This window comes from Carya illinoinensis, chromosome 1 (assembly GCF_018687715.1).
Source record: "Carya illinoinensis cultivar Pawnee chromosome 1, C.illinoinensisPawnee_v1, whole genome shotgun sequence".
Lineage (NCBI taxonomy): Eukaryota > Viridiplantae > Streptophyta > Magnoliopsida > Fagales > Juglandaceae > Carya > Carya illinoinensis.
Window position 1 is genome coordinate 40,653,449 of NC_056752.1, and position 25,463 is coordinate 40,678,911.

Below are 25,463 nucleotides of genomic sequence, written 5' to 3' on the forward strand. Positions count from 1 at the left end.
AGCTCCTGTCTTCAAGCTAGAAGATTAATTAAAACTACGTATAACTTCAGTTTCTCAATGGTAACACCCTTGGTCAACATATTTCTGGGGTTCCTACTTCCAAAATTTTCTCAAGTATCAACTGGTCATCATCAAGTAGAGATCGAATGAAATAATACCTTCTATGAATATGTTTGGTCCTAGAATGAAATGTTGGATTCTTGACAAGGAATATGACTTTGATTGTCACTATAGAGAGTGCCCTTTGCATCCTTCTTACCCAACTCTTCCAAGAAACTCTGTAACCAAACCAAATCCTTTGCGACTTCTAGTACAGCAATATACTCTACTTATGTGGTAGACAGTGCAACTATCTTTTGTAAATCTGAACCCCAAGACACAATAGTATAACCCATAATGAATATAAAACTTGTAGTACTCTTTCTGCTATCAGTGTCACTATAGCCTCAAACAGTCTCCTGTAAAATAAAGATACGTATCTGAGGAGACCCTCAAGTACCTCAAAATCCACTTTACTACTCCCAATGTTGTTGTCCTGGATTACTCATATACCTACTCACAACTCTCACTACATGGACAATGTCTGGTCTTGTACAGATTATATCATACATTAGGCTTGCAACTCGATAAGACAAAGCCAGGTATGTGCCCGGTCCAACCCAACCAGGTTATCAAAGTGTGCCAAACCGACCTGACCCGTCCGTACCTTCTAGTCGAGTCCACTTCGGTACCCCCCCAACCCCAAAAAAGAAAAAAGAAAAAGAACTCTGTGTCTGTACGTTCAACAATGGGTTATTCATTTACCATCAATTAATCCAATAGTGCAACATCATTAAGTACCATCCAATAGTGCAACATATTTGAATTTGACATCAATCCCTCTAGTAAGCCAAAATCCACTTCAAACACATGTACAAAAACTAATCAAGTGCAGACACGAATTACTATAACCAACTCATGTAGCATCCTCCACTTTGAAGCTAATAAGCCAAAATAAAATAATAGTTGAAGAAAAACACTTCCCCTATCAACTGTGGAAAAAAAAAAAGACACGAAAAAAGAATGAACCAGATGCCTTCCATCTATGACTTGTAATTAAAAAAACAAGTGATGATGTAGAAACACTCTAATCCATCCACATGACAAGCTTTTGGTGCCTTTTCTTTCAGTTGTACCTTCTTACAAAGACTATCTCCTGACTAGAAAGATGTCAAAAAATACTGTTATTCATCATTTGTTTTGAGTCACTCTAACGTTGCGGAATAAATCTCACATTACTTGTAAACAAGATCTTGGAAATGTTTATAAAGTTGGAACAAACCTCTCTCTTTGAACTGGTTTTATGAGATGAGTTATGCCTATAAATTTCTTCATAGTATCAAAGTCAGGTTCAGAACGAATTGGGGCCCACACTACTTACCCTGTGATAAAGACCAGAAAAAATACTGATTTGCACGTGAGGGAAGATGTTAAAAAATAAATCTCACATTGCCTGTGAATAAGGTCTTAGGCATGTTTATAAAGTTGGAGCAAATATCTCACTTTGATCTAGTTTTATGAGATGAGTTAGGCCTATAAATTTCTTCATCTAATAGATTAGCAGATCAATATATCAGTAGCAAAGGAAATAATGTAAGAAACTGAAATTTTCAACTGAATCTACAAATCCAATATCAAAGATTTAGAAACTAACATTGGTTTTCCTATTTAAGAAGTTTAGAAATTGATTCAATATTCCAAAGACTTTCGTGAAAGCAAACATGCAAAATTAAACCAAATAGAAAAAACACGTAGGGACTGGACTGGTATATAGAAGACAAAGAACTATGCATTGTCTATTATCAATAGATGCCTTTATTCACCCTAATACCACACAACATAATAGTCCTATAAAAATAGTATATATAGATTAGAAGAAAATAAAACAAACAACAGAATTTTTTAGAATCGGGTACACAATGGTACCAATAGCTCTGCATGCATTCCTCAATTGATGCTATATCAAGCCTCTTAAGCACAGTTTTTAATACTGTACCTACCGGTATATGCTATACTGGCCACTGGTCCGATATAGGTATTACCTATATTTCATATCGGCCCGTACCTTTAATTTTATCTTTTCTTTTTTTTTTCATTTCTTCAATCTACAAGCTCATTTTTTGACCTCCAATTTAAACCAAGTTATTTATAATTTATATATATAATTTATTCATATATCGACTATTCTAAAACGGTACACGAAACAATACCGATACGGAAATATTTCATTCCAGAACCTTGACTGGTACGGTATTCAAAACTTTGCTCTCAAGTCAAAATAATAACCAAGAAAAGTTGGGTTGTCTGACCAAAATGCAACTTGATTTTAATGTACTTAGAAAATCAAACTTGTAAAAGGAAAAAAAAAAAAAAAAAGGTTCTCTTACATCAAGGAGTATGAGCATGTCAAACCCATATAACAACTTAGAGAAAATGTAGAGATACAGAGATTGCAAAGAAAAATTAAATGAGTAGCAATTAAGTTGGGAATTTCTCTAGAGTCTGTTTTGGGCCTTCCTTAAGACGAGTAGCAATTAAGTTTAATTGGACAACTCGTTACAAGAACACAAAGGCCTAAATTCAAAATTTGTAGGCATGAGACTTTTTCCCAACTTGTTGAATCCAACCGTTGATTTTTAACATCACATATGAAAAAAAACCAACAAAAACTTCTCATATACAATGAAATTTAGAAAATGCTGCTATGTTTATAGGATAAAGGAAGAAGATAAATCACACAGAGAAAAAACAAGCATGGTACTTCATCCTCTAAACAAAACCCAGCACAAAATCATTTTTTCAGTTTTCAGTTTTGGGGGAAATGAGTTAAATAAAGGGACTCATTGGCTTGGATGACCATGAACGACAAAGATGATGGCAAATACAAACAACGACGACGAACGGAGTGGTGCACTGGTGGCTAGGGTTTGTGAATCTTTAAGGGGAAGAGCTTGCATTGGTTCAAAATGAAATACAGAAATAGTCGGTATCGGTTTCGACCAATATTTTCTTGGTTCAACCCACTAGTGATATGGATTTAAAGAACCTGACAATCATGTAGGTTGTTGCAGACTGATCGGCCAACTACATTTTATGCACAGGCCCAGCATACATCAAAGAGTCAATAGTTGAGGCATAGGGTGCCTTTGCCTTACTCATAAGATCACACTACTCCTCTGAGTTCAGTTACTGTTCCCTGCTAAGTCTAAACTGACTTCCCAATAGTGTACTCATTAGCTTAGTTTTGTCCATATTGAACTCGTTAAGCACTTCATTCATATAATCTACTTGTGACAATCTCAACGTACATTTGATTGTCTCTGATAATTCTCATGCTAAGGATTTATTTTGCAGCACTTAAATCCTTCATTGCAAACTACTTTGACAACTGTCTTTTCAGATCATTGATCTCCTCAATGCTAGGTCCTACAATGAGCATAGCATATTTGTACAACAATATAATGGTGTAAGAGTCGTCAAAATACGTATCATAACAACAGTTATATGCCTGACATCTGTTGTACCCTAAACTGTACATAAAACTGCCAAATTTCTTGTAGCACTGCCTATGAGCTTGTTTCAAACCATACAAAGTACAAACTCTTATTCAGTTTGCAAACTAGGCTCTTCTTCCCCTGTACTGTGAATCCCTCTGGCTGGTAGATTTAGATATCTTCATCTAAGTCTATATGAAGAAAAGTTGTATTGACATATAGCTATTCCAAATGTAGATCTTTTCTAACCATCATTCTCAGCACTAGCCTAAAAGTAGTGATTTTCACCACTAGTGAGAAAATCTCAGAGTAGTCAATGTCTTTCTTCTATTCAAATTCCTTCACAATAAGTCTGGCTCAGTCTCGTAGTATACCCGCTTGTTGTGCAAAACTTTCTTTCATGTTGGAAGCTCAGTTAGCTCCCTTGTTTGATTCCCTAATATAGAATCCATCTCATCTGTCATAATTAACTCTCACTCACTCAAATTTTTATCCTGCAAGGTTTTCTCATAACTTTGCCACTCGTCATCGTCAATTAGCTGAGCTTCCAACAAGAAAGAAGGTTGCAGGTCCACAGAGATGCATAAGATTTTTATTCAATGATTTGGCAATGTGACTACATTCATGGAGTTGCAAAATTTTTTATTCAGTGGGAAGATGAAGTACACGGTGAAAAATACAAGTTTCTCACTCCTCACACTCTCTCCCTTTCTCACTAATTACCTCTCTCATTGTCTGAAGAATTTCATGTCTCACTCTTGCTTTTCAGCTGTTTAACAACATACATATATATATATATATGCACGACATTATGAAAATCTAAGACAATAAGTTTTTGGAATATTTATTCGAGCAAGATGTTGAGCGTGACTCGAGTAAACTTTATATCTAGTACTGTTCGTTCGAACTACCAGTCGTACAATTAAGGTTAATTTCTTATTAAATCATAACCGAAGTTGGGTTAGAACGGTATTTATTATTTATTACCACAAACTAAGGCTATTTTTTTTTAATTATATTCTATTTTTTTAACAGAATATTCGTAGTCGAAATTTTGTAATTTCTTATAAGAATGTACGTTTCTAGGTATCCTATATATATTTTGCGTGTTCGATCCATTGCTAAGTCTTTTAGTGATTAATCACGTGACTATCCATTGATTCCAGCTTGGACTTAAACGATGTCAAGGCGACACACAACCCTGAGAGGTTTTCCTCGTGAACGTGAATCTAATTATCATGTAGATGGAATTATTCAAAAACATCGACAGCAACATGGGGCCAATCTGCTTATAAGCAGATCTACGTACGTACGTACGTACTTTTTGCATCTAAGCAAATTCACTAATATTTAACTAAAAAGGATTAGAACCGGATTGGGATGAATCGATGCACAAACCGACATCATGTATATACGCACCATGCATATAGAAACTAAACACGTAAAGCATATATATTTGAAACATGGAGGGAAGAATCAAAGTCCTCGGATATGGAATATTTCAGACTTGGACATTAAGCTGTCACCATTTTTTTTTTCTTTTCTCACTTTTGTAGCCATTATGGTTTTGAATGCGAGGATAGAATCTACACTATGTCGTCCTCTATTATGATATCGATTTAAAATATTTTAAAATATCTGTAAAGAATAATAAAATAATTTGAATTAAAAATATTTGGTCAGAAATCCCTAAAATGGATTCTCCCTAAAATGGATTCGAACTATACTGAGATGAATGAAAGTATTGATACGGATCCTAATTGATGATTGCGAGAAAACAAAGAGCCATGGCCAGTCACATGTCTATCACTGTCACCAATAAATACATCCTCTGCCTAAATCATGTGTTTGCTGCAATGAATCTACGCCTTTAAAAACCGTGGAATGTATGTGTTAGGCCCAATTTCAATGCTGTGAAAGGGCCTAGTCCCGTTGGGTCGACTCACTCACGCGAATCCAGACTAGGTTAGGTACGCAAAAAAGGAAAATAAGGGATAGCCCCAAAGGACCCTTCTTTCATGGGCAAGAACTGGCCCATCAAAAAAGAAATAGCGTATTGAGATGGCTATTTAGTCGTGCCTCAACTATACTGCAGAAGAAAGAAATACCTTCAGAGCTGGTCAACATACTTCAACTGGCTGGGTTGGGGATCAAGTCAAGTCAAAATGGCCCTCCATACCTCGACCCATGGATCAAGTCATGGTGGAGAGGCGATCCCAACCACGACCCAAGTGGTGGTGGTATGCGGAACGCATCCCTCATCAGTATGTATGCATGCAAGTATCCATGTATCCTCTGAATGAAGAATCTATTTCAGTTAACCTAATTCTTTTAGTATTATAATAAGGGTAATGCTTATATAATGTCATGAAGTGTGTAGTCTCCACACTCCTTTTGAAAAAAGTGAAAGCCACTATTAAAAAATTAATTTTTTCATACAGATCCTAGATTTATCCACTTTCTTCAAAGGCAAAAAACTGCAAACTCCAAAACTGTATTTAGAATTATCCATATTAGCAAATATTACATACAAGAGTGAAAAGACAATTCAGACAGCATATAATTGAGTCATAATGTTCAAATCCAAAAGTAAATCACTAATCTTCACAGGTTAGATCAGTTGATGCAGATCAGCAATCTGACTATTTATGTTGATCGACAGAATTAAATAATATTAGAACATATTAAGACCTTGTATGAATTGGATGGGCAGGCCAACTACACCTACGAATGGCTAATACAGACTCTAATTATACAAGATTTCTTTGGCATTGTAATGCCACTTTCCATAAAAGCATCATAGCTTTTAACCCATTTGTTATATCAAAACCTCGGGTCACATGCGAATCACCAACAGAACCGCGGTCAGTTCCACATGATCTGCCAACTAAAAGGGGCACCAGCACAAACAATCAGGCCCCAAGCATGTAGCCGTTATATTCATCATCCATCGAAAGCACAAGCAGCCAGTAGGTCAAACTCCTTGGAGGCTGGATTATCTGAGCCAAATAATTTACATCGCTCTCCATTTTTGCCTGTCAAGGGCTAATATCGAGTAGATCTACAAGTAGTCTTGTAGTTCATCTGGCACATGCAACTTCTCAATGGCAGCCTGTCAAAAGATTAAAGACAACAAAGAATCATATAGCAAAGGTTCGAAGACCTACAATTCATTTGCAAAATTAATTAGAACAAAAAACGAAAATGAATGGCAGAAAAACCTAAAAGACGCATGCTTTATGGCAGATGGGCAATTTTACAAGCAAGAAATAGCTATGAAGTAAGTCAATCACCTTAATGGCAGCTACGTCTGTTGCAGGTGGTTTCAAATCTAAAGCAAGACCAAAATGAAGCATCGCTTTGTCATGCATATTACGCTGCTTATAAATCTTACCCATCAAAGCATATACACTGCTTTCACGAGGGGCATACTCTTTAAGCTCCTCCAGGGCTTCAAGAGCTTCTTCAAGTTTTTCTAAGCTCACTAGTATATTAGCCTTCTGATACATGGGAAGAGGATTCTTCTTATCTGCTAAAATAGCCTCCTCCATTATCACCAAAGCTTCGTCACTTCTCTGTCAGATGATAGAAACAAAATTAGGAGAACTTTCAAAGACGATTGCTTCCTGAAGACAAAATATTAGAATCAATATTACAATGAGTCCAACCTTTAACGTGTGCAAAGCTGTACCAAGATAAGACATTATAACAGAAGAACGTGGGTTTATAAGGAAAGCCATCCGGAAGTGATGCTCTGAAAACTCATACTTCTCTTGACGAAGATATATCATTCCAAGCCCATACCAGGAGTTATAATGCCTTGCATCAACCCGAAGTGCACTCTGGTAGCTCTTAATTCCATTCTCAAGATCCTCTAAAGCTACATATCTGCAGATAAGAATGAAAATGCAATATCATTAATAACTTTATTTTTTTATAAATAAAAATAAAGATTATCAAAGCAAGAACTAGGCATAACCCAAATATACGGGAAGCAAACAACTGAGAACACTTAGTTACAAGTAGGAGCTAGAGATGGATACAAGGAAATGAAAACAATAGCTGATGCCCAAAGAAATAAGGTACACAAAAAGAAACATCTAAGATCTTCCAAAGATCGATCCCAATCTTCAAAACTCCGGCAATTCCTTTTAAGCCAAATCTAGCACATGAGACAGAGGAATCGCCATAATTTGTGGGATGTGTTGAAGACCTCTCCAACAAGCAAAATGATCCACCACCTTCATGGGCATCACCCATGCAGTTCCAATCCTGCTAAAAATATCATCCCATAAAGCCCTAACCACTTCGCGACGAAGTAGTAGATGGTTCACTAATTCACTAGATTTTTTTTACACATGCAGCACCAATATATAACAATGAACCCACGTTTTCTCAGATTGTCCACAATCAGAGTTTTCCTATGGGAAGCCATCCAACCAAAGAAAGCAACTTCGGCAGGCAAATTAAACCTCCAAACGCGCTTCAATGGGAAAGGATCATGAGTTGGATGCAGCATCACCTTATAGCTGAAGTAATAAAAAGTAAGAATTGGACATCAAAGCAAAGGCTCACCCCAAGGTATTCAATTTTAAGGATTAAATCAGGGCGGGAAAAAGAGACTGTCATACTCATGACCACAAAGGGTGTGTGCATATGCAAATCTTGGATTAAGTTGAACAGCTCGCTGGAAATTTTTAAGTGCAGCTTCATGGTCTTTCTGCAAGCTATAGCAATTTCCCATAGCACACCTACATGTCCATTCAAAAGGGAACTTATGAAGAATAATAAGGTTGCTCATGAAAACTAAGAACTCTGAATACTGTTACCAAAAACAATGCTAGTAATGTAACCCAAAGCTTTTGAGAATTCAGACTGATGTCCCAGCTTAACTTTGACAGGAAAAGTAGGTGATTAATGCCCACAAACCAATAAATCGCTGCACTGTTATCAGTAGCCATCATAGATAAACCTTCCCATCCCTCAACTGAACAATTAGACAGGAAATAATAGTCTCCATCTCTCTCAAGAATCAAGAGTTTTTATAGATAAAAAATAATAGAACTTCCCACTGTATCACCGAGGTCTGCAAGTAAGACCTGGCATCCCAGACAGATTGATTAAAGAATTAAGGATAGAATGCACCGTGTTATTTTTATAAGGTGAATTTTATTTCGTACAAAATAGGTCGTTACCCCAGTACAAAGGAAGTGTGTACAGTGTTCTTTAAAGAGAGGTTAATAAAGATACCAAGATTGGGGAGCTAAGCGGTCGGTTGATATAAGTTCTTGAGCCAGATAACTCAACTTCATGTCTTCCTTCAAATGCTGCAACGGAAATGGAATAATTGTCAGTGAAGCAAGTCTAGGAAACACTATTGTTGCAAACATCCAGTATCACAAACGCAAATTAATATAATATTAGAGTCATTGCTTCAGATTATGGTAATTAGGAAAAAATTAGTTGAATAACGACAACTTTAAGCCTGCAGCTTGTGTTCAGCTGCATTCACTGAAGTTACCCATCGAAGGGAGTAAATTTTCAAATTGCATCTTTTACCCCCTGGCCCGCACGAGGAGGAGAAAAGAAGTGCACTTGTTTCAAGTACAGTATGGTGGGAACTCACATAAAGAACTGTAGAATATGTATCCATTCCTTCTAAACTGTAAGGGGATGCCTGACGGGCAAGACTGAAGGCCCCATCAGCTTCTGAATAATCAACCAATTCAAAGTATGCTTTTCCAACCTGCATTTGAAACATGAACGGATTAACATGCCAATCAATCAGTAATATGCATGTATTCTACCATTCTAGCAAAAGAGTCATTTAGGTGCTCAGAAAAAAATAATAATAAATATGTCATCTAGGGATAATGGCATGTACAAAAGCCAGTACATAACTAAAAAGCATGCATTTGTAAGTAGAGAGGTATAAAGTCCAGATACGAGTTAAGGACAGAATTTTAAACTACCAAACTACCTGGGAAAGCACCCAGCCAGTGTTATAGTGTTGGTGTGGAAGTTTAAGATAGACATCCAGCGCTTCCTGTACAACACGAGCCAGGAAATACAAAATTATCTCAGGTTCAGTGTTTGGTGCTTTCTAATATAATTCCATTAATATTATCAAACGTGTCATCTTTCCTGTTCTCCTTAAATAAAACCATTCCTTTTATTTATTCCATGATAATCATGTAATACCTGGCACCTGTACATGCACGAAAGTCTGTACCCTTCCCCGAGAGTTCTCAGAAGGCCAATTATTTCTGAAGCACCACTAATGGCTCTTGAATCATTCATGATAAATCCACTAATTGGAACCATTGCTCCTTGATCAAGAGATCTAGTATCACCATAGGGAGATGTACTAGAAGTTGTTGATGTAATGTTTGAACGAGGATCAGCAGAAGTTTCATTGTGTACCCCTAAATGAGATCAATTTGACAGCTTTAGTGTGTTAATTTAATATCTATTGGGCAGAAATATCACATAATAAAAATAATTTTTGAGTTAATGGATGGCCAATTTCGGATTGATCTATTGGAAACCATCATCGGTGACCTATAGGACACAAACATCACATCCACAATGCAATTGATTTCAATTTATATGTGAGTTAAGTAACTACTATAACATTCATTCCAATGAAGTTCAATTATTAACAAAGTGGCAGAGAATAACTATGAAAAGCAATACCAGTGAGAAATTGTTGTTTTTGCACATCTCAATCTTCACTTGATAGAATATTTGACTGAGTCAGTCAAAGAGATTCATTACCTTCATCAATATTTTCATTGGTCCACGACTGACTCTTGCGAACTGTCACAGCACGAAATGCCATAGAACTCAGCTTGGAACCTCCAAGATATTTTGAAAAGTTGCTAGTTCCATTTCCAACTACCATTGTGCCACTCATATTTGTGTTGGCCCCTGCATCTCCAGAAAGCCTAGTACTTCGTCGAGCACCAGAATCAGAAAATAATCTCCCAGAAATCTGAAAAGAAAAAGAAAAGAAACAAAATTAAATCTTAAGGGAAAAACGATTCATATGGAGCATCATATAAATCTCAAAATGGCATAAAATCACTCCAACAAACTACCTGCACATGGATATACCAAGCAAGTAGTACAAATAATTACTGCAAGAAATGAAGTTACTAAGATGAGCTCAATGACTTAACGAACAAAATGTAAATTTCACCTACCGTACACAGAATAGATCAGGTAGAAATTTGCAATAAAATGAATAGGCAAGTTAAACTGCAGATTATGATGGTGGAACTATGTAATGAACTGAAATCAGCCCAACAAGCGAAAGAATCCAAACATGAGCTGAAATTTAGTACCCAAAAAAGGCAAGGAAAAGCAGAAATTCTGAAACCAGATAACCTCACAAAATGAAGATAAAAAGAACACAAACCAAATGGCAAAATGATCTCAAAGGCAAACTAAAGACCAGTGTCATCCGCAAAAGATCACAACTTTACACATAAAAGTGTTTCCAAATTCAAAAGAGCAATACCTACAACAATTCGAACCCAACTTTATAAAACATCATGTAGAGTCTAAAGCTGATGAGACTCAGCTCAATTCTAGCTTTTCAAAAGGCCTACATGTTACCACACACATTAGCAATAACTTATATAGGTTCCCAAGTTTCATGTACAATAGATGCACACTAACAGAGAGGAAAAGCGATATTCTAGATTGTGAAATTTTTAAGAACGGACTACTGCTTAATGGAATAGTCATATTATTCTAAGAGACGTGATATATGAATGCAGTGATGCACGTAACTAGTCTTTAATATCTGAATGACATAATGACATTAAAAGAAGAAAGCATGAATTTGCAAAGCTATAACCTTCCGTAATTTTCCTTCATCCACAAACTTTCTTCGAGGGGCTTGAATGGTAGAGTTCACTGTGGACCTTGGAGAGCTATCAGCATTGACTGTGCTTTGGTTCGGGCTATTTGGCTGTGCATTTCTACACATAGGTGGTGGAGCAACACCTGACAACTGTGAAATGCAGGGGATTCAAGAGCACTTATTCATCTCCACAGTAAAAAAAGATATTGGAAGTAAAAAAGACATATTTAACCATACATATTCGCCCAAAATACAAAATCTCTTTAAGTAAATCGTGTCCATAATCTAAACATGAAAAGAGTTGGAAGATTTCCACATTTCGCTTGCATCCATGACTTATAACAAGCAACATCAAATTGGATTATGAATGTAGAACTGCTCACATGAAAGCGTGCCCAAAAAAAGTTGAGAGAACCTCTTATTTCACTAGCATAAGAAAATTAACTTCCTTTAAAATTTGAAGGATCTAACTACAGTAGTAACTAGTCGGTAGTATACCCCCACCCCAAAAAAAGAATGTAAAACTTTACCAACCACTACAACATCATGAGGTGCAATATACATTATTTTACCTGCGAGGCCATTGGTGAAGGGGTATTATAGAAGCATATGTTAGACAAACTGCCATTTGAAGGCTGAGTAGCAGCTCCTCCCAGTGCAGCTGCTCCATAATAATTGACAGGAATATCTCTTAAGCTATTTCCTTGCATGTGTTTCAATTGCCTTGGACTGGTGTCATCTGAACCTGGGCCAAAGTTGCCAGCAGAAACTAAGCTATGATCCTCATTTGACATGGGCAAGCTTTGGGAAGATGATCCCTGGGGCAAGTACTGCTTTTGTATGCAAATAGTTGCAGCTTCACCAAAAACTACAGTTGCTTCATCAGAAGCACCTAAAACAATGAAAAACAAAGAAGATGCTTGATTAATTAAATATGGACCAAGACTACAAAATCAAGCATCAAAGGTCACTAAGCGACCAATACTATACCTTTCAATTATAAGAAAACTACTTGATCAGATTTAGTGTAACGGCCCAAGGAAATTCCAATCCATGTCTAAGCTTATAGCCTTTTACTCCGAAAGGACTAGTCAGTACTGCAATTGGAGCTCCTTCGAATCATCAGAAACCCAATTCCACCAAACAAGAAACTAACGTGGGACTTGACACTTAATGCACTTTTATCATACTTCTCCCACCCAATGTGAGGCTTAGTGAGGCATTAAAATCTCTCCCACTCAAATTCGTGACATCCTTATCAAGGCCAACGTCACTGTAACACCTCAATGGAAGACCCAAACCACATGGTCTATACTCCAAAAGAACTAGTCAATGATACAATTGGAGCCCCATCAAAACCTTATAAAGAGCAAGAACTTCTCCTTCCCAAGCAATGTGAGATCTCATACACTTCATACCATTATCCTTATCATATGGGGATTTACAATCTACCCCCCTTAAATTCCCGACGTCCTCGTTGGACCTGTCCATTGTAGATGGCACGGCTCAAGTCCCACATTTCTGGTTGGGATAGGCTCTAATACCATTTGTAACGCCTCAATGGAAGGCCCAAACCACATGGCCTATACTCCAAAAGAACTAATCAATAATACAATTGGAACCCCATTAGAACCTTATAAAGAGCAAGAACTTCTCATTACCAACCAATGTGGGATCTCATACACCACTTACCTTTATCCTTATCATATGGGGTATTACAGTCACATTTCCAACTCCACATGCTATTTACTAGGTCAGCTCTTATACTATTTGGAACTATCCAAAGAAAATCCAAATGACACCTAGACTAATACTCCAAAACTGCCTACTAAAGAACTCATCATTGTTATTAGAACTCGTTAGAATCATTATAAAACCAAGTTCTACATACTAAAGAACCAATGTGGGACTTGACACTTCATATGCTTTTATCATACTCATTCACCTATATCTTACTTCTTTTGTCCAATGTGGGACTTAGTGAGGCAATAGGACAAGGTGTCGTTTTAGCCTGATGAAGTTGAGACCACTTCAAATTATATTGGTATTGGTTAGAGCCATATCATCAATCACGACCATCCAAACATGCAGGATATGATTTCTCTCCCATAACCATAACTAAAAATATATTAAGTAATCAACTTACTGTGAATTGCAAGGTCGCATTTTGATCATGATATCACACATCCACATGGCCAACTTCAATATCAGAATAGGAAAGAAACTTACACTCTTAGAATTGTGCCATCATAGAGCAAGCAAAATGGCATTAGGTACATCAATGAATGATTCACAAATGAGATGATACAAAGGAGAAAAGAACATTTGCAGGGACATCATCGAATATTAATGATTGAGTTGAATTTAACTAATATTAATAGCTAAATTCAATTTTGATATAATAATTACCAAGTCAAAAGGAAACCAAATATATGAAATATGCTGGCTCATAATTAAATTTAGTTCCTAAACATAACATGTTAAGCCATTAGAAATAACAGATCAGTAGCTGCATGCCAGCATGGGTGATCCAAGGGTGATTAAAAGTATCACATTTTACATAGTGGGATGAAAGTGAGATGAGAGTCTGGTATTACTCATTAACCAATTATGCCAGGACACAGCAGTTCAAGGACTTGATAGTGGCAGTATTCTTTGTACAGACCTAGGACACAAAGCTCCTCATATGCAGCCCACATTAAAGGATCTGTGGATAATGCCAGCTTAAAGTGATGTATGGCAGTTTTCCTTCTATCAGTGTACCTAATACAGAATAAAAACCTCCATAAATGAGAAGCTAATATGCTGAAATAAAAAGTGCACAATATCAAGGAAGATATAAATGGACACAATTATTCAATCTGCATGAAATAACTAAAGCTTAACCATTTCAGAATTTCTGTTAGTTCTGAAATTCAAACATGACAATTAAATGAATTTAGAACCATTATTTTAGTCATAAAAATAAAAAGTAAATACAATATGTAGAGCACAAAGGATAAAAAGCTACATAGAATGAAATTGAAAAAATTGGGCTTTAATGACCCTGTTTACATTGTTTAAGCACGAGTTCAAGCCAGAATTTTGGAGTAGCTAGAGTGCCTCTGAACAGAAACAAACTAAGGAATAAATAAGAGAATGTGGTGGTGTGGCCTTGTATCCCTGCTACTAATAGGAAGCAAAGAAACAAGAAAGCGTACACTGAGAATGATACAGACTGTATCTTGGGCAAAAAGGAAAGAAAACTTAAATTAATAATGCTACTTTTGCATATTTCTTTCAAGACAGATGTTGCTGATTAGACAAGTAAATAATGTATTGTTTTTATCTGTCTCTGATTTGTGCTGTACATCTATATCGAGCAAAGGGAAAACAGCCCTGTAAGTTCACAGAATGATATATGGGACACCAAAAGAGCAAACAACATATTATTATTACTTAAAAAAAAAAAAAAAAAAAACCTGTGAATAAGTCCTAAAAGGTAATGACCAGCTGCACCATTCGGAATCTGCAGAAAGAAGATAAATAACAACAAGAAGCAATTCATCATCACCTGAAAGTCAACTGAGCAAGTATACACTTGCTTAAAAATACATAAACTTGCCTCTGCACCAGGCACATTAGGAGGGCATAATGCTGCTTCAGCTTCATTAAGAAGATCCATCTGAAAGCATGATAGTGCAAACAAGTAGCGCGATTGAGCCATTTCTGTTCCTTCATATACAATAAATGAAGAGAGAGAGAGAGAGATTAGTGGATGAGAAAACTTTCAATAAATTAATCACAATAAAGAAAGTAGCAAAATCTTAATCACAGATTGGTTCAACAATGGCAGAAACATTTTAAGTACTTCGGCAAATACCTTTTAAAATATGGTATGAAGCATAAGATTGATTGCTGTGCAAGTAACAGCCAGCCAATAATTGCAAATTCATCTGCAGACAAGAAAAATTAAAGTGTAAAGGAGTTAAGTAAAAATAAGAGGAATGACAGAAAACATCTAATAACCATGATAATAAATTTAGACTATAATAATTATATCCTTACGATCATTCAACAAAGCAAAAACTTGGGCAAGCGATGTGTGCTGTAATGAACAGAAATTGATCCCCCCCCCCCCCCCCCCCCCCCAAAAAAAAAAAAAAAGAAAAACTAAAAACCACTTTGCTTTGCTATTTTCAGAAAATTGCCAGGAGGAGTTCCTAGTAGAAGCCAAGGAAGTGGCAGAGCGTATAAAGTAAACCAATTCCATGAACCATTTCCACCAGTGGAATTTCCTTTTTAGGGGCAGCGCGTAAGTAAGTTCACTACCAGTTTACCCACAACTTCAACCAGGGAGGATACAAAAACAAGAAGCAAAATGTTAGCAGCTTTCTTGAACTCTATGCCGCATTTGCATAACCACCACACCAACCAACCCCCCCCCCCCCTTCCCCTTCCGTCCTCCCCTCCCCCCCCCCCCCCCCCCCCGGGCACCTCCAATATAAACCTGCAAAATTCTCATCACACCAACTAAAGAAAAAATGATATAGAATGAACTAAACTAAGATTACTTTAAAAAAAAAAAAAATGAAGTGTCAATCTTGATACTTGAACCTAATGCCTCGGTTGGATGATTATAACACAGACTTAAGGGGGGGGAAAATAAAAGGTGGAGATACATAATGCCACGAGATTTGAAAGAAATAATATTTCTTTTTAGTTTTAGCAAAGAGGCGAGGAAGTACAGAGAAAGTGAACAGTTTAAAAACCAAAAATAAAAAAATTAAATACCTCAGAAGGGAACTCAGCGCATAGACGTTCGCACATGAAAATGGCGTTCCGGTACATGTAATGGCGAAGGCTGTTCTGTACACATTCTACCAGTATTGATTCCATAGCTGCTTCGATTCTCAGAGAGAAGGGGGGGTGTGGAGCCAGGAGGGGATTGCTTTCTTTCTAAATTTGGGGGTGGAGCCAGGTTCAAATCGAGGCGGCACGTCACGGGGCACGTGAGAGGTATGGGGGATTTAACAACGGGATGGTAAGAGTATAAATGTCGTCGTTTTACCCTAACGTTTGGGCCCAATCCAAGTTTGTGAGGAGTGATGGTCAAAGGTGGTCCAAAGATCCAAACAATTGTCCTCTCTTTACCCGTGGCAGACAGCCTGAGTTGGGTTTTGATCATCAATCGTAAACATGGGGGCAACGCTGTCCCTCCGTGAATTAAAGGGTTTTGGTTTTTTTTTGGTTTTTTTTTTTTTTCCGGCAATTAGAGGGCTTCGGCTTTGCAGTTTCTAGAAATCCAAGGAAAACCAAAACAAAAATCATCTTGGTCGATGGCTTCATTCATTCATTCCATCTTCTGGAGAAGGACGACTATTCGACCATGTAATTGGGTAATCACAGAATACAAATTCCTTTTTTTCAAGATTATCTCACACTCTCTTTATCATAAAATAATTATTAGACATTTTCAAAATACGATACATTGTACTCTCATCGATATGTGTTCTTTTTTACGCCAATTAGACAGTAAGTTGAGTTAAAATGAGATGAGAAGAGAGTTAAAAGTTAAATAAAATATTATTTTAATATAATTTTTTAATATTATTTTTATTTTAAGATTTGAAAAAATAGAATTATTTATTATATTTTATTTAATAGTTTGAGAAAATTATAATAATGATGAGATAAGTTAAGATCAACTTATTATCCAAACATGACCTAATTCTTTGTTTTATCTTTCATTGAAACTTGACTTTATATTATTTTATTTATAATATTCCTTTGATACAACTTTTAGAGACAAAATTCTCAATTTCCATGACAACTTATAAAAAGAAAATAATAATTACATTTGAGGAAAAATCACACTTTACCCCTCTCCAACTTTTTACATCATTTGAAGTTAAATGGATTAAAAAAAAAAATGTGAATGGACCATAAAGAAGTGATGCCCTCCAATGTTTTTGCTTTTACTTGGTTTGAAGAGAATACTCAAATTTTCCAACTTTTTTCTCTAGGCTATAGTAAAAAGGGCAGACTTTAGCTGCTCGCGAAATTTCCACCTCCCGAGATCGGAAAGAAAGAAGGAAAGGTGTTGGAGGCTGATCATTTTTATAAAATGGAAATGACAAAAACTTTAATCGAATGGTCATTCGTCCTCGCTGTATCGAAATGCTTTTAGTTTTCTCCCAACATCGATTCCTTATGTCTGGTTTGAATTTAAGAAATATTTTATCTTATATCATCTAATTATTATAATTTTTTTAAATTTTTATACAAAATATAATAAATAGTTTAATTTTTTTATTTTTAAAATAATAATAATATTAAAAAATAATATTTTAATAATATTTTATTCAATTTTTAATTTTCATTTCAAATTATCTTATCTTAACTCACTAACTACCCCTGATCCCAGCTTCTTTATCCTCGTAATTGCTTGGGTTTTCTCCTGCACGTGGTTTTCAAACTCTTTTCATATCATGTAGATTTTCAAACACTTTACCATCCAAATCTTGACAATCAATCTTTTGATTCCCCCTTTGACTTACTTTTTTTTTTTTCCCCCTTGTCGTAAACTATTTTGTTCGGAAAAATTAATAGGGTTTTTGAAGTATAAATTTTGAGATAATATTATTCTTATTTTTATCACAAATGTCTATTATGACATTAAAAATAAAAATTATTTACACGAATGTCGATCTTTAAGAAAAACCATTTAAATACAATTCTTTTTAAAAAAAAAAATTTACAACTTTATATAATTTCTCTCAATTTAAAACAAAGTTATGAAAATTGTGTATTTGTCTCATGACTCAATCTTTAATAACATGACATCTTATTATATATTAAAGTTTAATAATTTACTTTATCATAGGATATCCACACAACCACTTGTTTTCTTTTGCACTATTCTCTGTATCTCTCATTTTTGTCCTTACTTATTACAGTGTCTGTGGGAGTGAATTATGGAAATATAAATTACCTTTTTCCTGAAATGATTTTAAAGTAAGCAAGTTTATTTTATTTATTAATTTATTTTAATTTTTGGGTGAGGGGTCGGATAACCTAAATCTTTTGTGGACCCTTGACACGAATCGTTGTGGATTTTAGTTGGACACGAATGGGGCAGGGAATCTTGTGGGCAAAGCAGGTGGGGAGTGCCTGTCTTGTATTTGTAACAACATAGTCATTCACACTCTTGTTATTATCCGCGTAAGTATTGGAAAAGAATTTTATTATATATAAATAAAGTCACGTATTAATCTGTATATTAATATTAATTTTTTTATATTTAAAATTTAAATTAAAACTGTTTTCAATAAAATCTACTTTTTAACCAATCATAATAAATTAATATACATATTAGTGTACAAGTATATTTACAATTAGATTTTTTTTATTAAGAAATAATTACTATTCATGGGACATGGAGACGTCGAAAGTCTAGCAGAAATAGTCATTCTTTGTCTTTAGGTTAGTTGTTGGAGATTTTGATTAATAATAGAAGGAAAATTCTAGGTTGTGCTCTGTGTCTTGTGTCTTCTATTTCAGGTTTGTATATTTTTATATTTTTTAATAGTTATGAAAGTGGTTATTAATAAATTATATATTTTATTTTTAAATATTTAAAGATGTCTACAAAATATTTGATTAAAAAAATAGAATTAAACTAAAAAGCACTCATAACGGTACATGCTGAACAGCAGAGTAACATGATCCATAATATAATAAGATGGTAGATGATGGGGTCCTTAAGAACTAAAGTTTCATATTTTGAAAATTATGTAGTATTCTTGAATTTAGTGACGATCATTTATTCCGACACTTAGGCCTAGTTTAGATAGTGAAATCATTTCAATCTATCTCATCTAATCTAATTATTACAATATTTTCAAACTTTCATATAAAATAAAATAAATAATTTTATTTTTTCAAATTTTAAAATAAAATAATATTATAATAATATTTTATTCAACTTTTATTTCATATCATATAATCTCAACTCATTAACCAGACGAAGCCTTAGAATTCTAGAATATTTATGTATCAATTCTTGAATTTTCGAAATTCATTAATGTATGTCATTAATTCATATATCATCATTTCATGTTCGTTATCCTCTCATACTTATAAAAATGTGTTTTGAGGATCCTCGTAAGACATGAAATTCAAGACGAATAATATTGAAATCCGGAATGGCTAGTTTCTATGTTACAATCTTTCTATCATGTTGCTATTTCTCCTTAATTTTACAATACAATATATATATTCATATAATTATAAATAAAATAAGTAACTTAATTAGATTTTTTTCTTTCTTTACAAGCTTAGAAATATGAGCAACCTAAGATGGGATTCATAACCCTAATCCGTCTGTTGATTAATGTCTTTCTTAATTTACTACACAATAGTATGTTGTTTGTTGTCTACACTCATTATCTTATCTACTAATGCTGGTCCTTTGCGTTTTTCCACTTGCAGCTCAGCTGGAGCAAGTAACCGAAACCGTGCTAGATGCATGTATGTGTCCTGTCAAGGAAATATCCGGTCAACGGTCACGGCTGGAAAGCCAATAATATTTTGCTTCATTGACTTTATACAATCAATACTTACATGGTTTCAACCGCAGCAGTTTGGCTTAGCAGATAAAAAAATTAAAATTAAAAATAAAAAATAAAAATTACAGCATTTTGACCCCTCTTCGTGTCTCCCAAAATAATAAATCAACAGCTAGAGCTGTTTGGTTGCAGTGTTTTGAGCTTAAGCTTGGCCCAAGCATTAACAAACACCGACGAACTCATCTTCACGACGATGTAAATAGCTGACTGCCTAAAGTAAATATGGCAGTACCTTCACCCATGACTGTGGTCATTGTCATCTCTTTCTCTTGTATCCTTTCGAGCTCCACCACAGCCATTTCCATCTTTGGTCTCCTTTTTCCTGGAAAACTCACGCATTGTAGTGTCAGCCTGATCAAATCCCTCATTCCCTCGGCGGTGAAACTTCCCACCAGTCTTCGGTCCACAAAATCATTTAGACTCAACCTTGATTCGACCTTCACAAGGGATAAAAAAGAAGAGATATTAAAAATAAAGCAATGGAGGCCAGTCTTAAAAAATAGAGGAAAGAGTTCTTTTAAAGAATTAATAAAAATGAAGAGCATTATACCTACCCAACGGAAAAAACTTTCATTAGATCCCAAGGAGTCAATATGCAGAGCCTCCTGTCCAGTCACAAGCTCCAAGAGAAATATCCCAAAGCTGTACACATCGCTCATTTCAGAGATCGTCCCTGATGCTTCTGCCCTAAAGATTGGCATACATGATAATGTGCATAGGTGAAAGTCATTTTATTTAACACCAAAATGTAAATGCAATCAGAGGAAATTAAGTTTACTCTGGATCTCGGAAAACATTGACACTGGATGTTTGAGATGGACCTGCTTCTTCTATCTTTTCAAGCAGTCTTGAGATCCCTGCATCTGAAACCTTTGCAATGAAGTTCTCATCTACCAAGACATTTGCTGTTTTGAAGTTCTTATGCACCAAAGGAGGTCTTAGGCCATGAAGATGGCATAAACCTGCACTAGTTAAAACAATCAATTCTAAATTCAAATCTCTATCGATTCTTGTCAGTTCAAGAATAGCACCATTAGAATTTTTGTTGGATCTACCTTTAGCTGCGCCAATAGCTATAGCTAGCCGTTGCTTGAACTCCAATTTGGTTGATGAATCTACTCCGGTAGCTGCCAGAGATGAGAGTCAGAAATGGCATGTATCCTTCCATGATCATCCCAAATTAATGCCATGAAATGGGTCATACCATATAGGTGATTGATCATGCTTCCATTGGGCAAATATTCGAAAACTAGCATCTGAGATCCATTTTCCTGGCAGTAACCAAGAAGAGAAACTAGATTGCGATGTCGAATCTCTGACAGATACCTAACCTGTTTGCCATACAAATCATTGCTTTGTATACATATTTGAAATATACAGTTAGTATGCCTACGATGGTCATTTTTAACATGGTTTACCGAGAAGCCATATTGGCATAGAAAGGACGAGCCATGAAATGTCCAAACCCCCTCCCCCCCCCCCCCCCCCCCCCCCCCCAAAAAAAATCATCTCCATTTTAGGCGTATAATACTCCCTGCTCTGTTAAAGCAAAGGAAAGAAAGCGTGGAAATGTTCAACTTCAGAAAACATTAATGAGTACTAACAGATATTGTGTTCAGTCATTAGTGGTCTCGGCACAAAGGGGGTGCAGGGAGACAAAAAAAGAGCTTGGACATAGACATCAATCGAATATGTTGGAAGAAACCTAGTAATACCTCTGCAACAAAATCATGTTGAGGAGGAGCTGGACGCCTTTTGATAGCCACAACAGTCCCATCGCTGAGAAAACCCGTGTAAACTGGTCCAAAACGTCCATAGCCAATGAGATTGCTTTCACTGAAATGCTTGGTAGCTTGCTTTAATTCTATCATTGTGAACTGTTTGGCTCCCTGTGCCTCAGACGGGGCTGCCGCCGAACTCGATCCACCTCTATTCCATTCCGCTGTGATGTCGAGATGAATAGAGAGTGAAATGAAGTAGCTATCTCAAATCTAGTGTTAGTGGCAATGAAACCTTACCTAGTGCAGATGGATCTGAAGAACCTGTCTCTGAATTCTTGTTTGAAAAGCTCTTACATTGTGATTTGCAGAACCACGCAAGTGCAATGACTATTGCCAAGAATGCAAGCGCCCCTGCAGCACCCCCAACTATGGCTGCATTCGACTTTGACATGTCACAGAGCCTTGTGTCTCCCCCAAAAAAACTTGAACATGGAATCTGTAAAGCAAAAAGAGCCCAAGAGTAATAAAAAATTTAAACAACCTGATGTTTGTTGAAAGCAAAACAAAAGCAAATTAGACCCAGGATGGATTTACTCCGCGGAAACCTTTTAGAAAGAATTTAAGAGTGAAGCTTTTATACCAGCAATGGAAATTTTAGATCCCTTCCTCCTCGTTTACAATGGCATTTGAGCACTTCCGGTGCCGACAAGTGCCCAGAAATGTTAACTTAATGATCTGAGGCATCCACCTGGGAAATAGGTATTTGGTAAGGATCAATGCTGCTAAAAATGTTAAGTAGGGTTCAGAAGACAACTCATTTGCTTGTCAAAGTACCCCACTTCCCTTTTCCAGCATTCAACACCTCATCAAAATGACACTAGAGAGGCCTATGACTGAACAACTTGCCGTCCTTTCAAAACAAACCCTTCTTTTAGCTGGGTTCTGGTTTTAACCCGGTGTGGTGGGAGGGATGTTTTGGGAACTAGTAGAAAATATCAAGGAGAAGTTATTACCATATCCGTTACTGCTGGTAGAATTCATGCTGGTTTTTACACTGGACATTGCTTAATTTCCCCGAAAGAAAGCTTCATTTGATCCTCTTAAAAGATTTGGTACATACGTTAGGTAGAACAGAGAGTCATTTGATTTACAAACAATCAAGCAAAAGAGATGATAACCTCTGAACACACCCGTAGATTTGTTTGGACATATAAAAAGAGATCATTCAGTTGAGTCGCACCTGTACGAAATCAATGAATCACCATGTGAGCTGTTATTACCAACTGTAATCTTATTTATTTTCAAATTACTATGTGAATGTGAGCAGGGATAAAAGTGACTTTAAATGGGCAGGCACCGGAAGACATAATTATTGAAGAGGATCAAAAGAAAAGGTAGTTATCAGCCTATCGATTCCAATTCTCTTCCCTGAATTCACTCTGGCTTCCTTTTTTGCCTCTTTTTTGTCATCTGATCTGGAAAGAAGGGAGGGAGTTCCTATTATTGTATAAAGAGATTCGACTCTTCCTCAGATGGGGTCACGGACAGCTGAGCTAAGGTGCTCGGTTCGGTTTCCAGATATTTCTTCGCTGAATGGGAATCCGAATTTTGCTTCCCTTTTGCCTGTTTTTGTATATATTATTTATATTTGGCGTAACAAGTTGAGCTGTGGACAGGGGCCAGTGAAGGTTTTTGGGCTGGAACTCTCTCTCTCTCTCTCTCTCTCTCTCTCTCTCTCTCTCTCTCTCTCTCTCTCTCTCTCTCATTCATTTATTTTGTTTGTTTCCTTGAATTTGTTATGGTTTTTGGTTAGGCTGTAAAGCGGAAGGAGATTGGTGGGAGTGAGATTGTCATTTTATGCAGGTCTGTAAGCTGGGTACAAGCGGCCAGTGTCAGAGCTGAGAGAGAGAGAGAGAGAGAGAGAGGGAGAGGTTCTGTTGGGAGAGAGTTAGATTTTTCCACAGTATAATGTTTGGATCTGTTGTCTCGGAGTGTGGCAGCAAAAACGGGGATGTTTGTGCATGGCCAGACTACAAAAAGACTAGTTCCGCCTGATCAACTCCATGTTCTCTTCCAGGGTAGGACCTCTGCTTTCTTTTATTTCTTCCCCCCCCCCACCCCCCCCCCCCCCCCCCCCCCCCCCCCCCCCCCCGCTTCTCTCTCTCTCTCGGGCTTCTCTCTCTCTCTCTCTCTCTCAATAGAAAATTACCATGCAACTACTACAATCGTTAAGAAATTTATGGCTTCCCATACCTTAACTTGTAGCCTTTTAATTTCCAGTGCTGCTACTTGGTAGACTCTGGCTCGTTTGTAGAGTAACAATTCTTTTCTTTTGGGTAAAAAATCATCCTAATCGGGACAGTGGTATCTTAGGTCGAAGATCTTGTGTGTGGGAAGGGGGAGGGGACCATTTATGCGTGGGGGCTTCGTTTTTTGTCTTTTTTGGCCAGAACTTAACCGGGGTTGTTTCTCTTTATTGTTAACCCTTGTATAATAGTAGACTAACCATGTTCTTCAACTTTAAGATTGTTGGATGTCTTTCTTATGTTGTGGACATCAACTATTGAAAGATTCACTTCCTGCATTATTCCATTCCCAAATCCCACGGTCTAAAGATACTTTTGTGCAGGATCATTGTTAACTCTATAATTTTCTCCATTGGTGTGTTAATTTACTAATGCTCCAATGATTGGGAAGTGGACCTCTTCTAATCGTTTTTTTTTTTCGGTTGTATTCAACTTAGGTGGGAAGCAATAATGAAGATAGATCGGTATGGGGCTCACTTAAGAAAGGAGTATATATTGTGAAGTGTTCTACAAGGTCATATCATGCTTAGGAATAACGTGAAAACAATGGATCACCACCTTCTGATCCAATATTGCAAGGTTGCTATTGCTTTATGGAGCATGATAACGAGCTAGGGCTACCATTGTGTGCCCGGGTTCGGCCACCAATAGGCCGGCCAAATCCGACCATCCCAGCGGCGCCCAAAGCAAGGGCCATAGGTAAGGTGATAGCCAAGTCAAGTCTTGTGTTAGGCAGGAAGGTGAATATTTTGTCCCTTTTTTTTGTTTTATTTTTTTTCCAAACGGCAATTTTATATATTGTATATGTTTTCTACTATATACAGTCATTTTTATGTCTTTATGTACTTTATTGATATGATTGGCCAAAACATATATTTTATGTTAAAAAAAAAAGATGCAACTAATCATATTAGTGGAGTACACAATAAATACATAAAAGTGATTGCACATATAATTTTTTAACTTTACTAGGTTTCTCACCAAACATTTAAAAAAAAGAACATTTAAAAAAAAAAAAAATTGTTGAGCTTATAGATCACATTACTGAACTAAAATTTTGAAGGAAAATGTTATTTGTACTTATAATTTTTACTTATATAATAATATGTGCTAACGTGTCTATTTTTAATATGTTAAAAATTATAAAATTTAAATTTAAAAGTAAAACTGATAAAATAAATCTTATACGTGAAATTATAATTACGCATAACACTTCTCAATATTGAAAACCAAAATTATACTATTTTAAAGGTTTTATTTATTATATAATGTTTTAAGGTATGGTAATTTAATTATATAAATCATTTGTCATATAATAAGTTTATTCTTTTTGCAGATTGAATTTGGGACTAGTCATATTTTAGGAAAACTCTATTATCAATTTAGTGCAGAATATACTTAGTAAAATATTTATATGATATAAT

The 25,463-nt window shown here is 36.0% G+C and overlaps 2 protein-coding genes and 1 long non-coding RNA gene across 15 annotated transcripts; 1 reads left to right on the plus strand and 2 right to left on the minus strand.

Moving 5' to 3' along the window:
- Positions 1-6,011: 6,011 nt before the first annotated feature.
- LOC122319041 (cell division cycle protein 27 homolog B-like) lies at positions 6,012-16,557 on the minus strand. 5 transcript variants are annotated; one of them, XM_043136917.1, is made up of 16 exons: positions 16,177-16,552; positions 15,266-15,338; positions 15,008-15,111; positions 14,865-14,911; positions 14,069-14,166; positions 11,976-12,295; positions 11,398-11,553; positions 10,311-10,527; positions 9,735-9,958; positions 9,514-9,579; positions 9,160-9,279; positions 8,784-8,860; positions 8,165-8,284; positions 7,202-7,421; positions 6,827-7,108; positions 6,012-6,645 (listed from the first exon to the last, which is right to left on the minus strand). In XM_043136917.1, exons 1-16 carry the CDS (start codon positions 16,279-16,281, stop codon positions 6,595-6,597), a joined length of 2,280 nt encoding a protein of 759 aa, XP_042992851.1. In that variant the 5' UTR covers positions 16,282-16,552; the 3' UTR covers positions 6,012-6,594. The 5 variants fall into 5 exon arrangements, with proteins under 5 accessions (XP_042992851.1, XP_042992843.1, XP_042992874.1 ...); XM_043136909.1 differs by having other exon boundaries at positions 15,008-15,117; positions 16,177-16,551; XM_043136934.1 differs by lacking the exons at positions 6,012-6,645; positions 6,827-7,108 and adding an exon at positions 7,923-8,062 and having other exon boundaries at positions 7,294-7,421; positions 15,008-15,117; positions 16,177-16,557.
- Positions 16,558-19,956: 3,399 nt separating this feature from the next.
- LOC122319068 (receptor-like protein kinase FERONIA) lies at positions 19,957-24,104 on the minus strand. Of its 7 annotated transcripts, none has more exons than XM_043136966.1 (10): positions 23,987-24,104; positions 22,912-22,973; positions 22,374-22,481; positions 22,031-22,229; positions 21,728-21,954; positions 21,217-21,343; positions 21,068-21,139; positions 20,791-20,974; positions 20,567-20,699; positions 19,957-20,449 (listed from the first exon to the last, which is right to left on the minus strand). In XM_043136966.1, the coding sequence occupies exons 4-10, from the start codon at positions 22,182-22,184 to the stop codon at positions 20,198-20,200; spliced, it is 1,149 nt and encodes a 382-aa protein (XP_042992900.1). In that variant the 5' UTR covers positions 22,185-22,229; positions 22,374-22,481; positions 22,912-22,973; positions 23,987-24,104; the 3' UTR covers positions 19,957-20,197. The 7 variants fall into 7 exon arrangements, with proteins under 7 accessions (XP_042992900.1, XP_042992885.1, XP_042992908.1 ...); XM_043136951.1 differs by lacking the exon at positions 23,987-24,104 and adding an exon at positions 22,747-22,832 and having other exon boundaries at positions 22,924-22,973; XM_043136974.1 differs by lacking the exon at positions 22,912-22,973 and having other exon boundaries at positions 23,987-24,011.
- Positions 22,858-24,856, plus strand: LOC122319105. 3 transcript variants are annotated; one of them, XR_006244998.1, is made up of 3 exons: positions 22,858-22,998; positions 23,087-23,811; positions 24,477-24,856. It is a non-coding gene; the product is annotated as an uncharacterized LOC122319105 (long non-coding RNA). The 3 variants fall into 3 exon arrangements; XR_006245000.1 differs by having other exon boundaries at positions 22,993-23,127; positions 23,547-23,811; XR_006244999.1 differs by lacking the exon at positions 22,858-22,998 and having other exon boundaries at positions 23,281-23,421; positions 23,547-23,811.
- The last annotated feature ends 607 nt before the right edge of the window (positions 24,857-25,463 follow it).